The 26,896-nt window shown below is 50.2% G+C and overlaps 1 protein-coding gene across 3 annotated transcripts in view; it reads left to right on the forward strand.

Moving 5' to 3' along the window:
• Positions 1 to 26,896, forward strand: part of WHRN (whirlin) — a 56,974-nt gene that overhangs the window by 8,351 nt on the left and 21,727 nt on the right. For all 3 annotated transcript variants that reach the window (XM_074923505.1, XM_074923504.1, XM_074923506.1), the window contains exons 2-3: positions 10,140 to 10,355; positions 21,804 to 21,929. In XM_074923505.1, coding sequence (XP_074779606.1) covers positions 10,140 to 10,355; positions 21,804 to 21,929 — 342 coding nt within the window. The remainder of the gene's footprint in view (positions 1 to 10,139; positions 10,356 to 21,803; positions 21,930 to 26,896) is intronic.

Here is a 26,896-nt window from a genome sequence, read left to right on the forward strand (position 1 = left end):
CCATAGAGACACGGGGTGCCTCATCATTCCCGCTGGCACTGAGATGGTTTTGCTCAGTCTAGCTGAGCCCACTAGCTTAAAACTACCTGAGTCCACCTGGGTCCAGCAGGAACACCCCGGGATAGCGCAGGAAATAGCGATTAGACAAACTTCTGCAAATTATTCCCTCCATGGTGCTGGAGCGTGCTGTAAAAGCTCCCTCTGCCTCCCTCCTGTGGTATCTCTGCATTTCTTTCTCCTTTTGCAGCTTTTTTTCAAGTCTTTGCCTTACTTTTTTGGGACTTAGCACAAAATTGCGTGGTGCTTCAATGATTGATAACCTCCCGCACTGACCTTTACAGCTTGCAAATGGAGCGAGTGCTTGGATGTCCATTATCTGAGCGGCCCAAGAAGCCAAACAGCTCTGGCGAGTCTATTACTGCCGGAAGAAAGCAGCTTGCGTCTGTAGCAAGGGGGAGGATGGCTCATAGTTAATGCTTCTTGTATCAAACTGTGATCTACCCACTAACGGAATGAATTGGAATAGATTGCTCATTTCATTAGCGGTGAAGGTAAGTGAGTGGGTTGTATCCGTACGAGACACATATTTTATTCAGGCTGCCAGAATACTGGTGATTAATTGCCATTGATTTTTGACATCTGTGTTCCTACTGGGGGAATATTTGAAGGCCTGGAAGATGCTTTTACACAGCCTTCAACCTTTCAGCGCCCTCGAAGTGGAAAGAATGAGAGTTTTCTGAAGGCAGGAGAGAAAAGCCTTCAGTAGCGCAAGATGTGCTGGGTAGAAGTGGCCTGGCACTGGTGGGTTTCAGGAGGGGTGGCAGCTGCCAGTCTTGATTTCAGGAAAGCACATGCTGCATTGTGTGTTGTTTTGGGTTTTGTTCTTTTTTTCAAGAGGAAATAACCGGCTACATGAGATGTGTGTTTCCTTTTTTTGACTATTTTAAGCAATCTACTTCACTCTCAAAGGACTTGATAGATAATTAGAGTGTTGTCAGGGGATCAGTGGCCTTCTGGAATCAATTTGCCCTTCTTTCTGGCACTTGCTGCTTCTAATAACATTTCTAGGCAATTGGTTACTGTTTCTCTGCTAAATGTTTTGGCGCTGATCCCCAGATTCAACTAAATTATTTCCTTAAGCTTGTCTTCTAGCAGGTGTGCTTGCACGCTGAGGTGCCAGTGTTAAACCTTTCATACCACAGTCTTCAAAAGCATTATAGGTGGGGGACAGTCAAATTTTATCCGAGTCTGGAGCAAAACACAGCAGCACTGAGCAACATGTAGCAAGTCCCTGAAATGGCTTGAGAAAGGAAATGGAGATGCAGTCTGCACTGTCTGATTCTGCAGAGGGGATTAAGGAGGTGGAATTATTTTATTTAATGGTCCACTGCAAATGGATTAGGTTCAGTATGCCCGTCAAATAACATGCTTTCCCAAAGAGCTTGCAGGATGAGTTATGCCATTGCTTTTGTGGTGGTACCTCTGCAGTCATTGGACACAAGACAACTTGCATGTCTGAGGAAGTTCTCCCTTGTAGTATTCCCATCCAGAGCCTATCCCTTCTCTCCATGGGCCCCATGCTTTTTATGTTAGGTGAAAACTCTGGCCTGAAAAGCTTTTCCTTTTGTCCCAAGGAGCTGGGGTGACCTGCTTCATGGGAAGTGTATTGTTCGTGTGGGCAGGTGCTGGCCTTCTCGCTTCTGTTGTTGCTTTATAAATAGGGCTGACAGCAAAATCGAGGTCAGTGGACTTGTGCCAGCTTGCTGGCACCGTGGCACGTCACTGGGAGTAGAGAAAGGCAAAGTGCTAAATGTCTGAGCGGTAGCTAGGCTGCTGGGCACAGGCACCAGCATCTGAAGGGCTACAAGGAAGGAGGGTACAATGGTGGAAACCTGCCATAAACACCCTTTCCACCGAGGGGCCAATGCAGCTGTCCAAAATCCCATGCTCAGGTGGGTGTTGGAAGCCTCTGCAAACACATTCCAGGAGACCAGGGTGGATGCACAGTATGGGAGAAGCCAATGTCATAGGGCTGAAAAATCATTACAGCTGATTGCCTGATGTTCAGGGAGAACAGCTGGAAAATGGCTTCTGCCCTCTGCCATAGATACGGTCCCTGATGGCCAAAGTGCCCTGTGTGGTGACAGGGAAAGATGTATTGAAGAAGCTGCCTGTGTAGTCCCTGATCTGTCAGTAATTAGCATCTCTGGTCCCCAGATTGTCAGTTAGCCCCTTCTCAGTAGCTCTGAGTGTGGTGGGTTGACCCTGGCTGGACGGCAGGTGCCCACCAAAGCAGCTCTATCACTCTCCTCCTCGGCTGGGCAGGGCAGAGAAAATATAACAAAAGGCTCGTGGGTTGAAATAAGGACAGGGAGATCACTCACCAATTACCATCATGGGCAAAACAGACTCCACTTGGGGAAATTAGTTTAATTTATTACCCATCAAATCAGAGTAAGATAATGAGAAATAAACCCAAATCTTAAAACCACCTTCCTTCCCATCCCTCTCTTCTTCCTGGGCTCAACTTCACTCCTGGTGTCTGTACCTTTCCACTCTCAGTGGCACAGGGGGATGGGGAATGGGGGTTGTGGTCAGTTCATCACACGTTGTTTTTTGCTGCTGCTTCCTCCTCAGGGGGAGGACTCTTCACACTCTTCCCCTGCTCCAGCGTGGGCTCCCTCCCACAGGAGACAGTCCTCCACGAACTCCATTGTGAGCCCTTCCCATGGGCTGCAGCTCTCCATGAACTGCTCCAGCATGGATCCCCCCTGGGGTCACCAGTCCTGCCAAGAACCTGCTCCAGCCTGGGCTCCTCTCTCCATGGGGCCACAGGCCCTGCCAGGAGCCTGCTCAGCATGGGCTTCCCACAGGGTCACAGCCTTCTTTGGGCGTCCCCCTGTTCCAGCATGGGGGGCTCCCTGGGCTGCAGGTGGGTCTCTGCTCCCCGGTGGAGCTCCCTGGGTGCCGGGCACAGCTGCCTCACCAGGGGCTGCTCCACGGGCTGCAGGGGAACCTCTGCTCTGGTGCCTGGAGCACCTCCTGCCCCTCCTGCTTCACTGACCTCCGTGTCTGCAGGGTTGTTTCTCTCTCACAGTCTCACTCTTCTCTCCTGCTGCACTTGCTGCTGTGCAGTAACTTTTTCCCCTTCTTAAATATGTTATCTCAGAGGTGCCACCACCATCACTGATAGGCTCAGCCTTGGCCAGTGGTGGCCCTATCTTGGAGCCAGTTGGCATTGGCTCTGTCAGACCCAGACAAAGCTTCTAGCAGCTTCTCACAGAAACCTCCCCTGTAGCCTCCCCCCCCTCCCCCTACTAAAATCTTGCCGTGCAAACACAATACACTGAGAAATTAAATTAAAATGAAACAGAGGAGAGGATATTTCTGCTTGCTGAGACAGCTAGGTAGAGATCAGGAGTCTTAGGGCTGGATCTGCCCTTGGATACTGGTCTGGATCTGCCCATTCAGGACTGGCTACGCCCATGGCCTGGGGCTCCCAGCTGGTTTAGCACCCAGTACCACCTGGGTGAGGGAAGTGAAGCCCATGGCAGTGCCGAGCTCCAGCCAGAGGCTGTATCTGGACCCTGTCCCTCAGCACGAAGTCTTCCTGAGCTGCTGGCTGCTCACAGGGGATGCCAGGACTCCTCTCCACACCCCATCCCTGGAGAACAAAGCTCCTACCGAGCAGGACTAAGATGAGTGGAGCTGGCTCCGGTGAGCAGCAGCGGCTGCTGTTGTGCTCTCTGATGCCCTGTTGTTGGCCACCTCCTCTCCCTGTGGTGAACAGCTTTGGTGCCGCATCCTTGGCTTGAAAACCTTCCATCCTGCTGAGCTGCTGAGTCGCCTGTTTGTAATGCAGTTCCCATCGTCCCGAGCACCTGTGTGTCCTCGGTCTTGCAGAGACACCCGTTGCCTCTCCAGCTCAGTCCATTAGCCTTTGCTCTTCCCTCCTTGGATGGCTATTAATGATTTCCATTTTTGCAGCACCTCTACACCGAAAGCACTTTCTTTTATTAGAGGCAAGACTTCCACCTCCATTCTCATTCTGAAGTTGTTTCCTTGGGTATTCTAGCACCAGCTACAGCTGCATACTGAATTGGAGAGCAGTGGTGCTGTATGAAGCACTCTGGCTTACCCAGGCCTAGCCTTGCCTTGGGTAAGATCCTGGCCCAGTGGTAGTGCAGCAGTAGGCAGCACCTCATTACCTTAGTGGGAGGCATAAATGGCCCCATTAAATCTACTCTGTATCCCACTGCTGTAGCAATAAAAGTTGCCAGGACCAAGATGGTGTTAAGAAATATATGGCAAATGCTCCACTCTGGTGGTCACTTGGATTCCTCATAGGAGTCAGTGTTGGGGCAGGAGCATCCTTCAGAGAGAGGCTTCTCCCAAAGCGCTTCATAATGACCTGAAGAACATCTGGCAGGAGAGGATCATTATCATGTGCTGCTAACTTTCCAAAGGTGTTGGATAATCATGCTCAGTGGATGAGAAAATTACCTGTGAACTTCTCTGGGATGTCAAATCAACCTTGTTTCCTCCAGAAAAAGGAGGAAGCTGAAAGCTGTGGAGAGCCTTGATGGAAATGTGTATTAGCAGAACTGAAGGAATGAAGTGGGGTGGAGCAGTGGAGGAGCAGCTGAGGGCACCTGTCTCGTATGCCACAAGCTTTGTGAGAAAGCTTTCCTGGGTCTGTCTTCTGTGCCTGGGTGGAAAATCCAGGTGAACCATCTTGGAGGGGACTGGCTGTTGGGGTTGCCTCAGGATTCTTTCCAAAAGTGGGTGATTTGTCAGCCTCAGTACAGGGAAACTGAGGCACTGAAAAATGGGAAGCTACTTACTATGACAGGAGTTAGTGGCAGGATCTGTAACGGCTGGAGGTTTTTTGGCTCACTCTCTAAAGGCCCCACCCTGTCAAAGCTCAGGGATGGTAAATAGGAAAGGCCAGTGGAGGCTGTTGGCTCTGCTGTCGTGGCAGCTGTGCTGGGGATGGCACTGGCTGGCTTGCAGGCTTCTGCGAGCCCCACAGATCAGTGTGGGGCTGATTTTGTATATTGGGTGGAACAGGTGAGTCGCAGACTGTGCAATGCAGACAGTCCTTTTCCAGGGGCTGCTGGCCCAGCACGTTGACAGAAGACCACTGCCCCGTTCCCAGGGAACAGCATTCACCCAGCAGGTCCTCTTCCAGATGTTTCTTCTATACCAATGGGACCATCGTTCTTCCTCTCTTTTCCCCAAGGGTAGCAGGCGACTTCTCCCCAGATACCAGGAGGGGCACTTTTACAAACCAGGAGATGAACAGATGCAACAGCCTCAGTAAAGCCAGAAGGAACCGAGGGGGAAGTGCAGTGTTTCTTCCTGTGCTGGGAAATGGATAGTAGCTCTGCTCACTTGGAGCTCACCAAAGCAGCTGATAGTGATTTCTGTCTCTGGACATACGATGGAAGCTTCTCTCATTTGGCTCACCGGATGCCTCATCACTTTGCAGCTCTGCATGCCAAGTGCTTTGTTAAAGTCTAGTTCAGTATGTGGATGTGCAAAGGTTTTATAGGTCTGTGCCAGATCTTGTTCCCATGCCTGCTGTGCTTCATTGTGGAGCACGTGCGGTGCTGTTATCTGAGGGATAACACTGATTCTCTTCTCATCTCCTGTCATAGCCGTGACAGCTTTAGTTTAAATACCTGGTGACTGCCTAATGACAAAAAGCTTCCTGGAAGCTCAAATGTTTGAACAAAACTGACGTTAGTGGTCACCTGGTTGATGAAGTGGTTTGTGCTGACCATCCTGTGATTTTTGGCAAGACTGTGGTGGCCAGAGGGAGGACGCAGTGGTGCTGAGCAAGCTTTGCGCTTCTCAACCCCCAGCTCTTGTGCTAGGCCTCTTCCTCAGACAGGAGCTGTACTTGGTTTACTGGAGCAGACATGCTTTGAGTGGAGGTTAAAAGCAGGGATTCCTCAGGCTGTTTGTGCTTGTGGTTGCAGAAGGATTTACCCTCTGAGCTGACACAAACCTAGGCTTATCCTAAAATTAATAAAAATTAAGAATCTATTCAAATTGATGCAAATTCCCAAGTCAAAACTCTATTCTTATAAATAGATTACAAATAGATTCAGTTTACAAATGGGCTTCACTGACTGAATTTCACATCTGTACTTAGGCATGATCTAGGCAGAAGCTTAAATGTTTGCTCATTTAAGCACATGCTTGAAGGCCATGCTGAATCAGGAGTGTGGGAGACCATCTTCTCTTAAATGGTCCCATAGTGTTGCTGTGTCCTGTTAAACAGCTCCTGCTTTTTACTGGAAGTGCCTGCAGTGTTGTTACACATCTGTGTACAGTACACACATCTGCCTGCCAGTATGTACATCCAAGCTCTGTGTGGTTTGGGGGTGGCCAACGGCCTGTAGCTGTTCTACCAGCTTCTAGTTGGGTGAAGGGTTTACTTGTGTCGTGGGTTATAAAGCTGAGGAAGAGTGAGTTGAACCAGTGAGGATGGCAGCTGTACAGAAGCTGCCTGTGATGGCAGGGGCTGTCTGCTGCGGGCAGGGTGGGAGCTGAGGTGTAGCCTGGCTTGGAGGAGGCAGCGCTGGAAAGCAGGTCAGAGTTGGAGTGGGAGGTGTGGAGACAGTCACATGCAGGGGCTGTGTCACCCAGCAGATGTGACACCATGCCGAGAGAGGGGCTCTCACCTACTTTCTCAGGGGGTTGTGGGTTCAGCTTGGACAAGGCGTCTCCTGCCTTGCCTCTCCCCTTTCTGCATGCTCTTTCTCACCTGTGTTTCTTGAGGCAAGCACTGTCCCTTTGAGTGTGTTTATCACCTAGCACAAGGGCAGGTGACTGGGCTGCCCAGCTGCTGGGGTTGCTATCGGTGGCTTACCCTCATTAAGCTGCATGGATGTCCCACTCTTCCTCACCATGGTAAGTCCTTTGTGGGTGTCACTGTCCTCCCCCACCTGTGGTCACCCAAAAGGTCTCCAAAAGATGCAGGTCACCTGCCAGCGTGGATGGCTAGTAGGCCAGCAGAGCTGTGTCCTGAAGGGCTCCTAAGCATAGGGAAGGCTACTGGGGGGGTACCCTTACAGTCCTGCACTACCTTTTCAATAGGCATTAGCAGTGGGGATGTGTTGGAGGAGAAACACTGTGCTGGGTAGGCAACTTCTTCACTCGGAACATAAGAGGCCTCAGCAGATGTATAAAGGACTACACAGAGTGTCACCAGCCTGCCTGCTGCAGCTCTGCCTTTTGCTGGGAGAGACTGACACCAGCAACATCCCGGTGGGCACCACCAGCTTCCGTTTGCTCCCTCCTCTCGTCTCCTCTAGATCTGATGCTGCCAGGCCCAGCCTGCTCCCTCCAGCCAGACGGCTGCTCCCTCCTCACCTCCTGGCTCTGCTGTCACCTTCATGCATAAAACATCTCCCTGTTGACTGACTTCCCATCTCCTGGTGGCCTTGTCAAGGGAACTGCAGGGAGACATAATGAGTCCCTTGTAAATCTCTGGCCTTTCATCCCTGGAAACTTTATTGTGCTTCCAGAGAGCAGCTCTGCTGCTGTTCCTGGTCTTTCAGGGGATGACATTTAGCCGAGGCAGGACACTAGCAGCCAGCACTCTGCCTGCTGCCAGCCTTCAGCAACCACCACTGCCCTGTGCTCAGGGCAGGCTGTGAATGCTCCCAGGTGTCCGGCGTGGAACCAGGGGCCCTGCCCATGTATCATCGCTTCTCCCACTCCTGGTGTGTCTCCTGTGGGGTAGAAACCCCAGAGGGTTATCTTTGGTCCCCCCTCCCCTGCCAGGATGAGGAAGGGAGGAGAGAGGATCCCTGCATCAGTCCCAAAGAGACTTGCATAGGAATGGAGCAGCAGTGAATGTGGGGAGAGCAGCTCGTGGAGGGCCCTGTGTGTGCTCCTGACCCGGCCTCAGCTTTGAGTTTTTTCTTTGCTCATTCCTTAAATTACAGTGATGTTCAGCACCTGGCTTTGAAGCACTGTATAAGCATACACAGGTGAGGAATGCCCAGGATCAGTGCAAATGGAGACCCTGCTTTTTCATTTAGAGGGGAAAGAAGGGTGGGAGTGCAAGCATCAGTTAGGACCACATGGCATTTCTGTGGCAAAGGGAGGACTGTAACCCTGTATAGTTGGACAGCACTGATTATCCTCATCACTTGCCTGTGCTTGATGAGGAGTTGCAGCCTCCTTCAACGATGGGACTTTGATGATGAGACTGTCAGTGCTGTTTGCTGTCTTGGTACCAAAGTAAACAATGTTACAGGCTTAAAAGAGGTTTTTGTAGAGATGGCTCTAGTTTGGATGAACAGGGAATGTTTTTGTGGGGGGCTGTACCCCATCTCATGGGCATCACTCTGCACTGGTAGCTCTAGGGAAGGTGAGAAGCCTCCCTGTCACCCCCAGCTCATTGCCGTGGAGTTCAGATCATGCTGAGCCTGTCCTCTTGTGAAAGGGCTCTGGGTTGGGAAGCTGAACTGTGCCCTGAAGCATGGATGGGCCCCTACACTGTGGTGCCTGTTTGAGAGCGGTACTCTGGGGTGGACAGTGGGCTCAGACATAGCTCCATCATCCCAGTGAGTCTTGGGGTTAATGCCAGCAAGAGTGGAGTGTGGTGAGCACCTCTGCCTGCCTGCCAGCCGGACCGGGCTCCGTGTGCTCGCAGGGAGAGAAGAGATGGTGGCGGGCGGTGTGTGTGAGGGACTGGCGGAGCTAAGGGGATGGGCTGGAGTTAGTGAGCAGCACAGGATGTTGACGTGCTCTGCGGTTGTTCTGATGGGGCTGTTGGGTGTCGCAATCCTTGTTTAAGCTCTCCAGGCACGTGATGACCTTGGGAACGTGTGACAAGTTTGCAGCCAAATTGCTCTATGTGATGGAGATGCTGAACTGGGAATTGGTTAGCTGGATTCTTTCTAGCTCTGGCAGGGAGGGACAGGAGTGTTGCCAGGTCAGAGCTGGGATCCAGCCAGCCCAGTAGTCCTGAGAATATTACTCTTTACTAAAGAGCTGCTGGTGTTAGTGCTTCCTGGTCACGAGCTTTGCTCCGCAGCTTCTCTGCTCAGTGGGGAAAGGAGACCTTGCAGGAGCAGCTCATCAAAAGGACATATATATGGAAAAAAAACCCAAAGCACCAACTTTGAGAGCAGGTCCAGAGTGTTGATGTTCCTGAGGCCTCAGAAGGGATCAGCACTTAACAGCTGTCCCCAGGGAGAACTCCTATATGTTAATTTAAGTTTACTGTAAAGCCTGTGTCACCTTCTCACAGTGGAAGCTGGAGGAGCAGAGGAGCAACTGCAGATCAATTTACGTGGGTCCCAAGGTTGTCTCTGTGTATGCTGTTTTAAATATATGGATATATTTAGTGATTACTGTACTCATTAATTGACTGCTTGTGCTGGGGAAGGCAGCTGGTAATGAAATGGCAACAGAGGCTGAATTTCTGGGATCATTGTCAATGTCCCTCAAGGCATCAGATTTTCCAATGTCAGAGTTTGGGGCAGAGCTCTGAGGACCAGCAGTGCTGCTCTTCTCCGGCACTGATCCTGTCCTGCTCTGACTCTTCTCCAAAGCTGCAGAAAAGGCTCAGTCATGGGTTTACAGAATCACAGAATCATCTCGGTTGCAAAAGCCCTTGAAGATCCTCCAGTCCCACCATGAGCCTCACCCTGACCGTTCCCAACTCCACCAGATCCCTCAGCACTGGGTCAGCCCGACTCTTCAATGCCTCCGGGGATGGGGACTCCCCCCCTGCCCTGGGCAGCCCATTCCGACGCCTGAAATCCCAATACGGGTTCAGCCCATACTGGGATTCCTCCTTACATGTCACTACCCACCTTGCCTCCCATTCTCTGCTTCACTCTGCTCTTTCTCTGGCTGATGGTGAGAGTATTTTCTCTATCAGCAGCAGCAGCTTTGCCTTAACATTGTTGCAGTTGAGGAGAGAATAGACAAAACCCAGCTTTTTCACTAGCTTTTTATGTGGCTCAATCATTCAGTCCGTGCTTGCAGAGTTGCTTGAGATAATTCAACTTCAAGGAAGAGCAAAGTCATGTCACCCTAGAGTCCTAAGACAGATTGTCCTTCCCCCTCCATAGGCATTAACTCCCTCCTCGCCTTGGCTTGTCTTCCAGGTGCTGAAAGGCTGCAAGAAGCTGAACCTGTCTGTACATTCGGTGGGCCGCATCCCCGGGGGCTATGTCACCAACCACATCTACACCTGGGTGGACCCGCAGGGCCGGAGTGTGTCCCCACCGACGGGCCTGCCACACCACCAGCACAGCTCCCTCCGCAAGGACGGCGAGAAGAGGAGCCACCTCCAGCTCCTGCAAGAGGGAGATGAGAAAAAGGTGAGAGAGGGGGGTCAGGCACAGCCCTGGGGGCCTGTCTGCGGTTACCTGTTCCCATGTAGGTGCCAACCTCCTTTGTTCCCCACATATTTTTCCTTCATGTGGTTCTGGCCTCCACTGGGACAGCCTGTCTCTCCTTTTAGGATACACTGGGTCCTGGTTTTCTCCCTCGGTCTGTAGGTTTTCTCTGTCTCCCCTGACGACTCCTGTAGTTCAGGATGGATTGGCTTTGTTCCCATTTGACACAAGTAGAACCTGAGCTGGAGACAAGGTGTTATCCAGATGCAGACTTGCCTGGCAGTGAGGGTCCTGCCAGGAGTAGCAGTCAAACCAGAAGTTTCTTTTCAGGCTTCTCCTGAGCAGGCTGCTGTGGTGGCTGGAGGCCTGCTGCCCACACGGTCACTCAGAGGCTGACATAGATGTTATGTTCAGGAGGGCTCATGGATTTGGGGGTCTAGATCTCAGAGTGCACTACTGCCCTCCTTCCTGTGCTTCAGATCTTTCCTCATGTTTTCATAAGGCTTTCTTGGGTCTCTTAGTGGTTTTGTCTAAGTAAAAAAACAAAACCAATTTTTCTCTTCCAAAAATGCTATAAAATAAATCAGATTATTTTCCTTTTCCATGTGGGGAGAGGCAGGCTGAGCCAGGAGGGGCCTGAGCAGTGCCTGTGTAAAAATCCCTGGCAAGTGAAAAAGGAGCAGGGAAGGGAATGGCTTTCATAAAGGTACCTGGGGAGCTGGTGGTGTCTGGCCAGTGCTGGCCACTCCAGCAGGGCCTGGATCTCACACCTTTGAAAAAAAGGGAAGGATATCAGCACATCTAATTCCCAGTCCTCATCTCTCACTGTGAGCCTGTACTCCCTTGAAATAGGCCTTATTATAAGTGAAGCCAGCAGAGGATATGTTCAAGCTACAATATCTGATCTCAGGGATTTAGTGTTTCTTCTCCCCCATGCTTCCTGTGCCCAAACAGACCTGGAGACTTGGAGATGCAGAGGAACAGTGCTCAGATGCCCTTGCAGTGAGGCATAGGCTGGAGGGACAGACTCTGCTTGCTCTGTCCGTGTTGATGGATAGGAAACCTGTTTGTCCCATACAAGCAGGACATGGTGTTGCCTCACCGGCATTCATGGGATATCAACGTACTGTCATATGAGTGAGCAGGACACTTGCTTCCTAGAGGCACAGAATTGCTTGAAGCTGTGACATATTTCCATCCTATTATCCTGAGATTGCTCTGGCTGTCCTCAGCGCTTTGATTGTACGCCCAAAATGTCCTCAGCTCTGCCTGGAAAGGCTGTGTAGGGATCTGTAAGCTGGAGCCTCTCGTCTCAGCCAGAGGGGGGAAAAATACCTAATGCAGGATGAGGCAGTTTGCTGATAGAATACTCATGTGGGCCACAAGGGAGAAGGGCCCATTATTTTTACTTTAAGGAGAAAAGCAGCTGCTGCTGGTTTGCTGGTGTCCCCCACCCCCTACCACTCCTTGATATAGCAAGCAGCGACTCTTTGAAGCTGTAGGTAGGAAGAGTTTCTCTGCACGGTGTTACTTTAGTCCTTGCTCTGGATCGACGTGAGTTGCTGCGAAGCCTGCAGCTGTACACACGCATCCCTGGCCCGTGCCTGAGCCTCGCGTGGCCCCAGACAGCCCCTTCCCTCAGTCCCGAGGGGATGGGATTGCGGGTGCCCCGGCTGTCTCGGGGCAGCACAGCTGCTGCCTGGGCCAGTCATCAGAGCAAAGCACCCTCCTCCGTGCTGCTCCTGTCCCGAGCTCATCGGAGCTGGTTCCCATGGGGTGCACAGGAAAATGAATCCAGCCGAACTTTGCAAGTTAAAAGAACTTTAATTACCACAGTTTAACTTGCTTTGGAAGGGAATGAAGCCAAGTTGAATGAAGGCTGCATTAAACTTCAACAAGCATCTGTGCTGGGCTTGGCTGCTCACTCCCAAGGTGTGAGGGGGGGGGCCCAGCTCCAAGTCACCCACTGTGGCACTGTTCTGACTGAGCCAGGCTGTGTGGCACCGTTCTAGCTGAACCTTGGCTCACAGAAGCAGCTGCCCTTGTTCTGAGATGTTTCTCTGGTGCCGTTGCTGTGATGTCTCTTTGCAGCAGCGCTGCAATTGCAGAGCACTGGGAAAATCTGCCAGCTTTGGGTGGGATGCCAGGTCGTCGTGGTGGTACCAGCTCATGGCTTGCTGGCTTCAGGACGTTTTGCCCAGGTGTAAAGGTGGTGAAAAGCCTCGCACTCTACCTGGATCTTCCAGAATCTGATCTTGTTCTTCTAGTCCTTGGTGCTGCTTCACAGAGTCAGACAGCCCTTGCACTTCTTGTAGCGGAGAATCGTGCATTGACCCCAGGGCTGAGCAGTGAAGGCCCTTCTATTATCCTGGGAAGAGTCAGTGACAATTGCAGGAAATACTTGAAACTTGCAGAAATCAGTGTGCAAAGATCTGAAACATGAGGGCACTACTCCGTGGCACGTCCGCAGTGACACCAGTTGCTCTGCTGTCCCCATCCAGCCCCTTCTGGTGCCACGCTGGCCATGTACCACACTTGTAACAGAAGCTGCCAACTGTGTTTTAAGTTTCAATCCCCGGATCCCCACACAGCTCTGCTGGTGGTCCATGGCTCTCTGGGCTACTTCAGATTTAGCTCTTGTGTCAGTCTCCAGTGTGCCTTCAGCTCTTGGCGCCTTGCTGATGGGGAGCATGGTGCACCTTCCTCCCTAGCCTGCTCCTCAGGAGTGCTGTCAGCGGTGGCTGGTAGCTCTGGTGGGACCTGAGGTCGCTCAGAACAGTGTCCTGACCCCTCCACTCCTTGCACTGCCTTGAGCGTGCTTCCAAACCCAGCTTCTCCTCGCAAGCGTGCTCACTGACTGGTGTTGATGTACAAGGCTTGGTATGCATGTTGCATAACCTCCGCTCCTGAAGTCCCAGCTGTAAGACGAGCAAAAGAAAATTACTGGATGCTGCAACTTAAATGATCACTTCTGTATCCAGAGGGGCCTTGCTTTGCCAGCTGACAGGGAAAGAAAGCCCCACCATGATCAAAGGCTGTCTGGCAGTGAGGGCAGCCTGGCCTGGCTGATGGATTTGAGAGGGGTTATTTGGTGTGACTGCCTGTGACGTTTTCCTGAACACATGCTTCAGGGTATGGATTAGCTGAGTTGCTTTGTCCTGACTTACTGTGGGCCATCAAGAGGTGAAAACACGTCCCAGAACATGGGAACAGCCTGCCTCTAGTTTTTTCTCTCTTTATTTGTATGTGTAGAGAGCGCTATATATATTTAGCTGCTGAAAGGGGGTTATTCTGTTCACAAATACCATGCAAATAAATGCAACATACCCTGGTTAATTCAAGTCCAGTCAACCAGCGTTGACAGGTACCCCCTGAGGGCTATTTGATTTCTGTATGTTTTTACATTCTGAGGAAAGAGCTGGGGATTAGTTGGTTATTTTTTTCCTCCCCTCTCTTTCCTATTTCTAATCGATCTGAACGTCCTGGAATACATATGCAAAAGCTTTCAAACAGGCACCTTTTGGGAAAGTACAGCAGAGATCAGACTTCAAGCCCTACAGCAGGAGGGTGAAGTGATGTAAACCAGCAAGTTTGTTAATGCAGTGCTACAGTTCAATAAGCCTGCAACGCTGTAGTAGTTAAGGTGGTATTTCCAGCTTTTGCAAGGTTAAATTCAAGGTTGGTGGAGGCATCCTACATTCATCAGGCAACAGAGATATCCTTGTCTGGCTACCTTTCCCTCCAGCACATCTCTTCTGTATGCCTGAAAGGATGGGTTTTGTAGCATAGTTTAACAAGTTTGCTTATCTGTAGGCAGAAGCATTCATTATCAAAAGGCTTGAAATGGAAACCGCTGCCTTTGGCGTGTGTGCGATAGTGTAACCGATCCGTCTGGTGGAGGGGGGATCTGGCACATGGCTGTGTCCCTTCCCAGGGCAGGCACCGGGACGGAGGTGTGGAGCCGGCGGGCTGCTGTGCAGCCAGGGTGGTTGGGCTTTCTGCTGATGGGTCAGCCTGACCTCCTCGGGTGGCTTTGCTGCAGCAGGGATTGGGTGCACAAGGCAGCCAGCATTGCTGGCCTGTTTCTTGCCACGGCTTTACATTGCATTTTTGTGTGGATACTGGGATTCCTTCACTGTCAGCTGTGGAGGAAGCTGTTAGGGGCATTTGGGAAGGTGCTGGTGGACTGTCAGCTGCACACTGGCTTTGCTTTCAATGCCTTGTTCCAGTCAGTGGTTCTGAGCCAAAATTGAGCTTGCACCAAGCTTGGGTCAGAGGCTATTCTGTGTGGATGAGCAGGAGGTCAGGGCTAAGATCTGGGCCAGTTACTCAGTGTAGATCCAACCTAACCTATCATGAATGATATCTTGAGAAGGCACAAGAAGGGATGCAAGAATTAAAAGGAATGGGGGGATGAAGGAGGCACTAGTGTGTATGTACTTGTGGTTGTGAAAGTTGATGCAAATCTTCATGCCTTCCACATTTGTGTTGTCTGTGGCAGGTTGGAGAGATGGCCATATTTCCCAAGTTGTGTTACTAGTTTTCTGCAGAAAGGACCGCCTTTCTTGTAGTCATAATCAGTGGAGCCACTGTCTCATCAGAGCCCTGTGCCCATCTTCCCTGCAGGTGAAGCAGCCAGTGATGGTGGTCAGCAGTAAGTGTGAAATGAAGGACAGAGTTCTGGTGAAGTGTTGCAGCCACCTGTCTCCAGGACAGACACAGCAGCAGGTCACAGTCCCCCAGCACCATCCCAAGAGAGGATGGAGCTGCATGCTGGAAAGATGTGGTCACCTTGTGCTTTAAAGCAGTTTGGTTTCTGTGATCTGTCCGGGGTTAGGTCTTCAGGATTGTTCACAACAGCAAGGACCATTTATGCTTTGAATTGTCATTGATGTACTTCTGGGATCAACAGCTTATTTCATTAAAAGCACTTTGGAAACCATCAGCCAGCAAAAACTCGTGGGTGCTGCTGAGCTGGGACGAAGAACTGTGCACAATGCTCTGCAAGTGTTGGACTGCTGATTCTTTGAGAAACGCCATTTCATCAGCTGAATTGGTGCTCTAATGTGCTTACTGCCAGGGGAGCTGCTTATTCCTTTAAGCTTTTGGTGCAGCAGAAGAAAGAAAATAGATGTAAAGAAGAGAGTGCGAACATCTCCTTGCCTTCAGGCAGTTCTGTATCCAAAAGTATCTGTAATTATTATAAAAAAAACAAAAAAGAAAAACTATATCTGTGATAACATTGCGTGGCTTGAATGTTTGAGACGCTAATGGTGACTACTTAAGCATGAAGGATAAGAGATGCGGGAGAGATAAGGAAGGATTTCTTTCTATTAGATTGTAATGACATTTTTAGTGAGAAGTGATACAGCTCCCTGCGTCTCTCACTGTTTGCTTGCTCTGACCTTGCTGGAGTTTGCTTTGGTTTAAGCTAGAAGCATATTCAGGCTACTCGGGTATGTGGTTAGTTCCCTGTGGTGACTGGAGTATGTGACATGAGCCACTGGTCCCCCAGTTCCCTGGGGATTGAAGGTGTCCCTCTGCCTTGGGCAGCCGGTAGCCCTGTCCCAGCAGACTGACCCCACAATGTCCCTTGAATCAGACCTCACCTCACCTCATGCTGGTGGGCAGCAGTGCCATCTCTTCATTATTTCAGGCACTTTAAGCAGAAAAAGCACCCGAAAGTGCTAATTGTGGTGCATGAGTCAAGCAGTACCCCGTGGGGAGCAGGCGTTGGGCTCAGCTGAGAGCTGGGCAGCACTGCTGGGCTGAGGCTTGAGGTCGGGCCCCGTGGCAGACGACTTGCTTTAGAGACTGTCCTGCACTGCTTCTGTTGTTGCCTGTCCCTCTGCTCTGAGTGTCACCTCTCAGCCATGGGAGATTCCTGCCCCAGCACACACCCTCCTGCAAGAACCTGTTTGCAAATCAGTGCCCACATGTGCCTGTTGCGTAGCCAGAGGCAGCACTGTAACTGCCCTAACATTAACACACTTGGAGGCAGCTGCCAGTGCAGCTGTGGCAGGAAGGTCCCTGGCATGGCCTTACAAAGCCTGCCCTGGAAGGGGGGTTGATGCTGAGCAGTTCTGATGGATCCAGCACCTCTAGCAGCTGTGACTCTGCTGCTCCCAGTACCTCAGTCAATGGGTTGGGAGCTGGCTCTGTGTTCTGTGAGCTGTGCTCGCATGTTTGCAGGATGCCTAGACATAAGCCAGTGGGGCTTCCTTGGGAAGCAGGAGGAGGATGAGCCCTGTGAGCCTCCTTAAGTGTTGTTTTTGTCGTATGGTAGCAATAATGGTATGGAAATAGCTGTCAGCATGGGTGAAACCTTCTCAGCCACTCATGCAGCTGTGTGTTGAATCGTACTGATGCAGAGTAATTCTTGTCTGAAAGTGCTTTTTCTAATGGTAAAATTGAATCTGTCAACAGGTAATTTTATAAACCCAGAGAAAAGAAATCCCATGCAAGAATCAAGTCAGAGCAAATGCCTTACTGGTGATGACTTTTTTTTTTCCCTTCATTTCCTGCTACAGGAGGCAGCAGATGTTTCAGCATTGAAATTGAAGTTAAAATTGTGACCTTGATCTTCCAAATGCTTCTGTGTTTTACACGCAGGAGTAGCCTGAGGCTGGACACAGCCTTGGTACAGCATAAGGGAGGAGGGTGGGTCTGTTCAGGCTCTGCGCTACCGTGAGCCTGGGAGTACGGGGCCCTTCTCAGCAAGGTGCGGGGGGTTACCTTGCCTGGATGTCCTCAGTTTCCCCCTGCAGAATAGCTGCCTTTCTGCACAGCCTTGCTTGCTGCCTCTGTTTTAGGATGGTGTTAAAGACAGCTGTTTGTTTAGCAGCTTGGAGTGATCCCAGCTCTCACTGGTATCAGCCTCTGAGGTACGTTACAGCTTCTCACTCTGAGCTTCAGCCTGGCAGCAGAACAGGGGGAGAGCAGAGGAGGGAGAAAACATTAAGTGGAAATGTAACCAAAATGCCCTTTTCTGGGACAAGACTTGCACAGAAGTGTTAATCATACATGTACAAAGCTGCTTACCCAAGTGAAAAAGCCCAAGCAGAAGGGCTTGGTCCAGGGAACAGCATGTCTGGGGTCTGTTCCCAGTGGGGCCCAGGATCAGTGCTTCCCATCAGGGCAGGATCAAGTCCCAGTGGTGAGAACCACTGGAAACAACAGCCTGGTCACAGTGGATGTGTTTAGCTTCCTCCTTGGACAGTGCAGCTTGGCTTGTGCTTCGCTGTCATCCTGCAGTCTCTCTCCCACCCCACAGCCGCGTTGGAGCTTACAGCGTGGGAGAGGTGTCCCCAGTGGGATGGCAGCAGGTCCGGGCGATGCTGTGCTTGGGGCTGCCAGCACGATGGTGCCAACCCCACCTAACACCATCTCTGCTGGGTGCCCTGTCCCTGGAGACAGCCCCTCAGAGACAGGAGGCCCTTGGGAAATAATGTGCAAAATAGTCTCCCCTCTTATCCCTAAGCCCTTAACATGGAATGACTCAGCCTTTGCTTCATCCTGGCAAGCAGCTTATCAATCTGTTTGGCTCCTGAACGCTTTCTCTCCACTCCTCCTTCCTGCCTCCTTCATTGCTCCCCAGTCTGATCAACTGAGCCCCCTGCCTGGGAGCATTCACTTTATTTCTCAGCTATTCCCTAAATCTGCAGTTTGTCAATAAGCCCAGTGCTCCAAGAGTGGTTATTTCTTTGGCGCCTGCTGCTGCCACACTTTTCCCAGCTACCTGAGTTTCTATTGTGATTTCCGCGGGGTTTATTCGCAGAGGCGTAGCTATTAGTTGATTAAGAAATGCAATTAAGCCCTCAACAACCCAGCTTTCTGGGATTGCCAGCAGCAACATATTTTTAAGTAGTGCTTAGGTTTTTTCACTCCGCTTGGGTTTGCAAGAAGGTCTTTCAGATCTTTATTGCTCAGGGCTGTATTCATTGCTTTCTGCTTCTTGAAGACGAGGTTTGCTTGGTACGTGTGTAAACAAACCGGCTCACACAGCAGCACCTCAGGTTTATAGGGAGAGGGAGTATCTCTTACTCGATCTGATGATATCGGGGTGGGGAGAGCAGGTTCTCAGCTTACCAGGCCGTGGGGATAGCATTAAAGGGAAATGTAGATGTCTTGATAGGAAGCTACCCCTCCTTGTTGCTCACTCCACTGGAGTGCTGGCACATATATTTGTTGTTTAGGGACCTGGATGGAAGGATTGTTGCCATTACTAGACTGTTTTGAGCCTGATCTGTGATTACATGCACTGCGTTGCATTTCTGCTACTCGTATTTTTCCAAAAATTGGGGAATTTTTGAAAGATAGGGACACGGTGTGGTGAAGAGGTTACAGTAGAAGGGAAATCCTGAATGTCATTAGACAAATGGGGAGAAAAGAAAAGGACTTTGGAGCAGTTTAATATTTTTTTTGGTTTTAATAATACCCAGTGAAATGTTCTATGTCCAGAGCAATGCTTTCATGTAAAGAGAAAGTTAAACTGCCCTTGATTTGGACAGGCTGGGTGGGTACAATGCCCACTCTCCAGCCTGAAGCGTGAAGGTCTCTTTCCTTCATAATGCTTCAATCCTAAAATTGTTTCCAACGCTCCGTGAGCTTTAAAGCAGGGGAGGGACTAACCCAGGGAACATCAGTTTTTGTGCAGCCCTAGACAAGGGTGCTGATAGAGGTAGTTAACGTCTTGGAGTTCTTGCTCTCCAGCTTTCCCCGGTGCGGGGAGCAGAGGGCAGCGGCGCCGTGCTGGGAGCTGCCTTGGTCGGGGGATCACCCCAGCTTCAGCTCACAGATCCCTACCACACGTGCAGCTGATGAGGCATTAATGCAGTTGCCAGCCAGCCGTGATACCGGTATAGAAAAGTGGGAGCTGCTTTGGCATCCATTTCTTAAAGTGCAGAATTTTGCAGTGTGTTGTCCTGAGGTAGATTTATGCCCTGCTGCTGATTTCTGTCTTGCTGCTGCACCACCACCAAGATAGAAAATGGGTTTTCAATACCAGCCTCTCTAAGGCTGGGCTGAACTCCTTGCGTGATGCTGTGTCCTCTAGAAAGGCAGCGTAATTAGTGACTTGAAGCTGGAAATGACTTTTCCATCAAGGTAAATGTTCACGCTTTTGATTTGACTGCGATGAAGAGTTTTAAATACAAAAGCTATTCACAAACAGTCTGTTTCTGGTTGTTTCTATCAGTGTGAAACACATTTTGGCTTTTCTCATTTGTTTTTATTCCTGCTGTCTGCTTTTCTCCAGAATTGACTTAGAACTTGGGACAAAAGCAAAAAAATCCTGCAGTTACTAATTTAGAAAATGTCGTGCAGCAAGTGAACAAAGGCCATTTTAAATAGAGAGTCCTCAAGGGAGCTAAACACAGGCTTGCTCATTCACTCTAAATTCTCACCTGACCTTTCATATATCATCAGGCCCTGTGAGTAGGAGAGGTTGGAAGAAGGCAGATGGGAAGCTGGCTAATAGCTTTGGCGTACCTTGCAAAATCAGCCCTGCGGCCAGCATCTGGTGGGGAAAACAGCTGCCCAGGTGCTGTGTGGTACTTCAGCCTGTCAGAGGTTTGTGGAAAATATTAAACATCTCTTGCAGTGTGTGCTGGCTTTTCTGGGCAGGATAGATGGGAAATCTATCCTAGCCCTGTTAATTAGAGATAATGAGGCACATGCCTGTGTGGAGGAGTCCTGAGTACCTTCTGTGCCTAGTGGACTGCCTGGCTGGGGTGTCCTGTGAAGCACAGAGGAGGGACTGTTGGAGGGGCGATGCCTGGGCTGGTGGAGGTGTGTGAGGACCTGCCTGGGCTGTGCCAGGGCCTTTCCCCACTGCAGCCTGTGCCTCTGTGTTGCTTGTCTTGTTGCTTGTTCTCTGTACCCTCTCCTGAGGGGGGAGTGCGTGGAGTGGCCCCTCGCAGCCACTGCTACTTAAAAGAAGGGCAGAGAAGTGGAACTGGGCTGTTTCCCAGTCTGGGTGGATGTGGGGAGTTGCTGTGTAATCACAGGTTTGCAGAGGGGAAGTGCACAGCCAGCACGTCAGTGGTGCTTCGGGGATTTCTCTCAGTTAAGTACATAGCTCAGAGACACACCTATACCAGGAGAGCACTGAAAACTGCTGTGGGTCAACTTTTCCTCTGGTTTATGGTTGTAATCCTCCCAGCTCATGTTTGCTGCCCTTCACGTAGCTGAACCTTCTCATTTCTCCAGAGCTGGCATTTCCTTCTCATATTCCCCACTGTCTGCCCTGTCCCACAGGAGCTCCCTGGTCCGGCCAGGGGACACGGCGGGGGTACAGCTACCCTGGGTATCACGCCTCTCCCTTTGCCTGCACCGTTTCCATCTTGTGTTTCTGAGGATTGCAGAACAGGAGCGGAAAGGCCCCTTTGGTGCTGCTTTGTCATCCTGTGTCCTGTGACACCTGGGACTGGTGTCGGGAGATGGGGTGGGCTTCAGCCAAAGAGCTTCTTAACAGCAGCTCCGTCTGGACCCTCAGAGTGTTTGACAGAAACTGGACTGAAACCTGTAGCTTGCTTTTTCAGTTGATGTTTTTAGTTGCTAGTACTGGAGGCTGGGTTTCTGTAGGACAGACGGGAGGAGAAGGACAGTATCCAGCAGAGCTCTGGCAGCCCCTTGTCTGGCTGACACCTTAGCTGGACTCCAGCTTGCAGAATGGTCTCTTAGCCCTTGCCTAAGCTGTGTCTCCTTTCCCGAGGCCCAGACCCCTCCTGAAATAACACTACTTGCTCCACTTGAAGCGTTAACCTCCTTCCACAACAGTGCTTTACTTCTGGATTTGTCACCTAGGTCCTGCATGTCGTTCCATCATTTCTCTCTTTTTCCAAGTTCTCCTTAGGAAAAGCCAGACTTCCACACCTTCTCAACGTGATCTGCCCTCTCACTCCTGAGCATCTAAATTATTGAAAAACAGGGAAGGACAAAACAAACCCAAATCTTGGACATTGCGTGTTCATTGTAAAATACCCCCCGTGGTAGAATTGCCCCGTCTGTCCGCCCCGTGCCTGTGGTTAGCTCTCTGGGGATGCTTGGGCATTGCCCACGCTGCAGTTCATGTACCTCTGAAGCATCCTTTGAGCCGCAGCCTGGACCCCATGTCCAGGCACGGGGAGATGGACGAGCCTAGGGAGCTGCAGGAGCAGCTAAAACCTGCTGTCCTCCCTCAGCACTGCTACCTGAGCCAGCCACAGCAGGGAGGGGATATCGCTGGTTTAGAGCTCGGTCTGGGGCTGCGGTTTTCTGGAGGCATCTAGAGAAGGGGCTGTGTCCCAGGGTGTGCGCTGCGCTCCAGGGAACCGCCAGGAGAGCCGCTGGCAGCAGCGGGGACCTGGCTGATACCAGAAGCGTGGGGCTGGCACTGCTTTTGTGCAGCATTCAGACCCCACATAAATGGCTGTTCCTGTTCCTCTGCAGGTGAATCTGGTCCTGAATGAAGGGAAATCCCTGGGCCTCATGATCCGAGGAGGGGCAGAATATTCCCTGGGCATCTACATCACGGGTGTAGATAAAGGCTCCGAAGCAGAGAGCACTGGCTTAAAGGTAAGAGTGACCCCAGAGTGGGCTGGGGCGGGAGGTAGAGCTTCACCAGCTGTGGCTGCAGGGCTGTTTCAGGACATAACTGCTGCTGCTCCTGCCCTTCTGCCTCCAACCAAGCAAGGCTCTCGGTGTAGAGGTGAGTGTTGCATTTCTGGGGATGGCTTTTCAAGGCAGGTTCTTTGGACATTTTGGATACTAAGCCTAGAGGGAGCAAGGTGGTTGTGCAGAGAGAGATGCAGCCTTACAATTTCTGGAGTAGATCATGCCCCCACACCTGATTTCCCCCCTTTGAGATAGCCAAGGGGTGTTTTTGGTGTAGATATCTAAGAGTCCAGCCCCGACCTAGTAGGTGAAGAAAGTCATTCTCACCTTCCTGAGCTGGCAGGAAAGAGTTTTCTATTAAAGATCCTGGTCCTGTGCCCTCTTGCCACATCTCGCATCCAAACCCATTATGTTTGGAGCTAGTGTTTTGCACAAGGTGCTCTTAGCTTGCCTCCAGGGAATGTGTTTAGTTGCTGTGATGAGAGGAGGCCAGGCTTGCTGCGGTGGGAGCAGGTGCATGCTAATTTCCTTCAGCAGCATTGGTAATCATAAGGATCGTGTCTTAACAAGCAGAAACAAGATCACCCTCGGGGCTAGAGCAGAGCTGATCTATCAGCAGCCTAACTTGGTGTGACCTCCAGATACATCAGGCTCTCTCATGGTCAAACAGGTTCCTAAAGGATGCTCTGTGGTTTGGCTGGACCCCTCTGAGGCTGCACTGGTCCAGAGTTGGCTACAGTTTTGCTGCAGACCTCATGTAAAGTGAGGTCCCCTCCATCTCTTCATCCCACCGTGTACACATGCACACGTATCGCCTCCGAGTTCCTCCAGCCTTCCCACTCTACCAGGTCTCAGAACAGGATGGGACATCCTGGGACCTCAGCTGTTCCTGGTAGGGGCATTTGGGGTTAAAATTTTATATGTTTCAGGATGTTCACCAGTAAAATAAGTTGAAAAGGGAGTCGCTGGACTTTAGGTTTATCTCTGTGCTGTTCATGAATGGAGAATGTTGGAAACTAAAATTCCTCAGGCTGTAGTGTTTTACTTCATCACTTGCTTTCTTTCCTGGTGTGTTTTTTCTCTCTAAATGACCCAACTCTCTGCAATCACATTGTGCCCTTTTTACTTCCTCCAGTGCAACCCCATGTGCTCTGAGAGACAGTTCTTTCATGCTCATTGTGCCAGTCAAGACCCAATGGATATTAAACTCCCTAACATTCTCTGAGCCCCTTGAAATGATGCTGGACTGCAGAGGATAGAGCAGTAATCCACTCTGATTCCCTCTCTATATTGTGAAGTGATGCATTTCTCCCTTGATCAGCCCTGGAGAGTTTAGGGCTAAGCCTTCAGCTTTGCTCCAGTGGCCCCATAAAGTCACTTAAACCTGTCAACGCTGGTAGCATGAAGTGGGCAGACAGTCTGTTGGAGGGGGCTGTGATTTGGGCTGGGACAGATACATCATCCCATCGCTCGAGCTGATCTGGCACAGACCCCTGGGCCCATCTAACTGGGCACTGGGGTCACCAGGGCTCCCTTTGTAGACAAAGGAGAAAGAGAGAGACTTTGTCTATTGCAGCCTCCTGTTTCTCTCTGCTGGCTCTTTTTGACACAGGATGAAAATGCTGAACTTGGAGGCTTGGGTCAATCAGAGCCTTAATCTCTCTCTTGATCCCTATCAGGGAAGGGGGGTGTTGGGCCCAGCCATGTGAGAGAGTGGCTTGGGCACTAAGAGTGAGGAGCTGTGGCAGCATCCTAGGGAGATGGCTGAGTGTTTCTCAGGGCAGCGAGAAGTGAAAGCTGCTGCTGGAAACTCGCTGCGGACCATCCTTGTCTCCTAGAGCATACGTTACTCCTCTGGGCTGGCCCCCGGTAGGCGCTCTGCACGCACACCCGCCCGGGGCACACAGCTGTCTGCCAGGGCTGTCAGCGCCTGCTTGTGCATCAGCGCAAGGTCGTGGTGAGAGGCAACAGGAACAGTGCTCTGGGATGGGAGGATTTCAAGACAGAGATGATAATGATAAGGGGCACAGGATAATTTCTTTCAGCCTAATAGAGCCGAAAAGAGAGGGACTGGCTTGACCTGCCCTGGGTGACATGCGGGTGACTTTGCAGAGTCAGGGGACCCACCATCTGAAGCGTGTTTGTCCCCAGCACCTGCTGACCCTGTGCCAGTGTCACGCTCCATCCCATAAACACCAGAAGCCTGAAAGATTAAAAGCAGAAAAATAAAAAGAAGTTACATGATTTTCCTAAGGTTCTTCCTGTTTGTTTAATGTTCGGTGCTTCCATTCTACTCCAAATCCCTCTCTTTGCTGCACGGGAGAAACTGCTGCTTTTCTTGGTTCAGTCCTGCCAGTGAGCTCAGCACAGTTAATGTCACACTGCAAACTGACACACGCAGAAAAAGTCATAGCAGCGTAACACCAGCTTTATCCTTCCACCTCTCATTTCCTGCCTGCTAAGAAGGCAAGAAAATAATCACACGCATGCTGTAGTCAAAGCACGTGGAGTGGTGCGTGCTACTCCCCTCCATCCCTGCCAAGCAAGCTCCCCGTGCTGTGGCAATTGTTTGCACACCAGAGCCTCTGCTTATTGATTCTTTATATCTCTCTCCTTGCTGTTCTGTTTTCTAGTAACTGATTTGTGCATGCCAGCAGGCCAGTGCTTTTCTGAATGTCAGGCTTTATGTGATTTCAGATACACACAGACACTTCCCACCCTGATTTGTGTATGCTGCAGGCCGTAAATTCAGAACTGCTTGGAGGTTTGGAGATAAAGGCCTTTTATGTTCTGCTGTTAGACACGGTCAGGTGTAGACTGCATCCACATGCTCCCTACACTGCTCCGGGTGGTGGTGGAAGGATGTGATACCACGAGGAGGGAAGAACTGATGGGTAAATGTGATTTCCAGATAAGTTGTTGCTCGCTCAAATAGAAAAATTGTGGGATTGTTCAGTGTAGGCTCAACCCAACCTTGCTGGGTCAGTGGGAAGGTTCCTACTGACTTCCCAGGCAGTGAATATCCTGTGGGCTTTGCTGCTTCCACTGAGTTTGTTAACAGAATTGAGTTGTTTCCGCCAGGTTTTCCATTTGAGGGAAAACCTTCTCAGGTCAATGGCACCAAATCAGAATTCTTGAATGTTTTAATAACATATTTTACATTTCCTTTAAATTTTGATTAAAGGGCAAATAACATGGTATTGAAAGCCAGTCAGAACCAAGGAGGTTTCTCTTGGGCCCAAAGGCTAAGCTGGCTTTTGTCCGCTACAGAAACAGGGCCCGTGGTCGTGAGAAGGGGGTCCCAGAGCAGGTCTAGCCCTGCTGATGCCAATTTGGGTACTGCTGCTCCTCTCCCTCCAGCTTCACGGCCACGAGGCAGAGTGCTCTGCAGGTGCCGGCAGAAAACAAGCTGGATCGCTACAGTCAGTCAATAATTAAATATTCATACTCTTGGCCTTGGCCTTCTTTGTGTTTATTCATTCATGAAACTTCTGGCAATGTGTTCTTTGGGCATGTTTTAAAATATGCTGCCTCAGTGTAAGTTCTCAGAGTGAAAAAGTGCAGGTTAACAGAAGACTGCAAAGGAGGAGCGTGAGCCAGTCTTGTTTGGTTTCGGCTTCTGTCCTTCCTGCCTCCTTTGTGACGTTTGCAGTGATGCCGTACAGGAGCTGAGCTTGTTGTGCTCGTGTTCGTGGCTCTGCTCATCCTGATTTCTTCCTCGATCATTTTTTTTGTCAAGATTTTTTTTTTAAGCTTTTTTTTTTTTTTTTTCTCGACCTTTAAATCAGAAATAGCAGATTTCAGGTAGCTTTCTTTGAACAAACAACTCAATATTAAGTTCCCAGCACAAAGGCTGTGGTAAAAAGAGGCTACCATGATCCATGTATATCCACATACAAGAGAAGGAGAGAAAAAGACTGTAATACGCAGAAGTGAATAATTTTACATCATCAGGGGCAGTCATGAAGCTGCCTCTTGAAAACTGGCTTGTATTTTTAGGTCTGCACATAGACAAAGGTACTGAAAAAAAGAAGATAATAAAAGAGCCGTGTGGCTGCTCGGAGTCTGGGGAATAAGCTGTATTGTGAGAAATTCAGTGAGGAGATGCGTGGTTGTGGTATGCAAGATGTCAGCTTTCCACTGTAGACAGTGTGGAGTGGTCCTTCAAATTATGTCACCTTTATGGGGACAGACATAGCTTAAACTGCTCCTCTTCTGGGAAGCTACCAGAAACCTCCCCGCAGCAGTGCCGAAACCACTGCCTGCCCCGAGAGACACTCTTCTTTCCTTGGATGCTTTCATTTACAGTCTGTGTTTGCTTTGTTCCTCCTATTTGTATTGCAAGGTGTTTGGGGGAAAATAACATGTTATCAGACAGCACTTGACACTCGCTCTTCCCTTGCCTTCCCCCCAGATCTGTCTCTCATCCTTCCAATAGGCTGTGCTGGCCTTGCTAGATGTGGATCATCTGCCCGGACCTGTTTCCCTCCTGGGGAAGCTGAGCACCTCCTTATTTTTCCTCCAAGTCTTAATTTGACCATTTCCAAATCGATTCGTACTTTCTCCTGCCTGTATCTTTAATTTCTTAAGGTCTGCTTTTGGTAATTATTTGTGCTAGAGGGAGACTCCTTCTACTTTAGTGATATCTGCAAGTGTAATTTAACCTCTCTTCTAGCACATTAGTGGTGTTAAATAAGACTAGTGCCAAACCATTTGGCATCCTATTAGCCCTGTTATTCCCAGCCCAATTTGGTGTCATTTAACATTAATTCATGTTTAAAGTCTCTCACCTATTTTTCTGTTTGACTGAATTTCTCCCAGAGCCAATTTTGATTATTTTTAAGAGACTTTAGGTGCTCAGAACCCTTGTCTTAAGCCCATTAAGTTTCTCTTGACTGCATCTCCCTTTCCTATGTTATTCTCTCTGT

The sequence above is a fragment of the Athene noctua genome, chromosome 20 (genome assembly GCF_965140245.1).
Source record: "Athene noctua chromosome 20, bAthNoc1.hap1.1, whole genome shotgun sequence".
Classification (NCBI taxonomy): domain Eukaryota; kingdom Metazoa; phylum Chordata; class Aves; order Strigiformes; family Strigidae; genus Athene; species Athene noctua.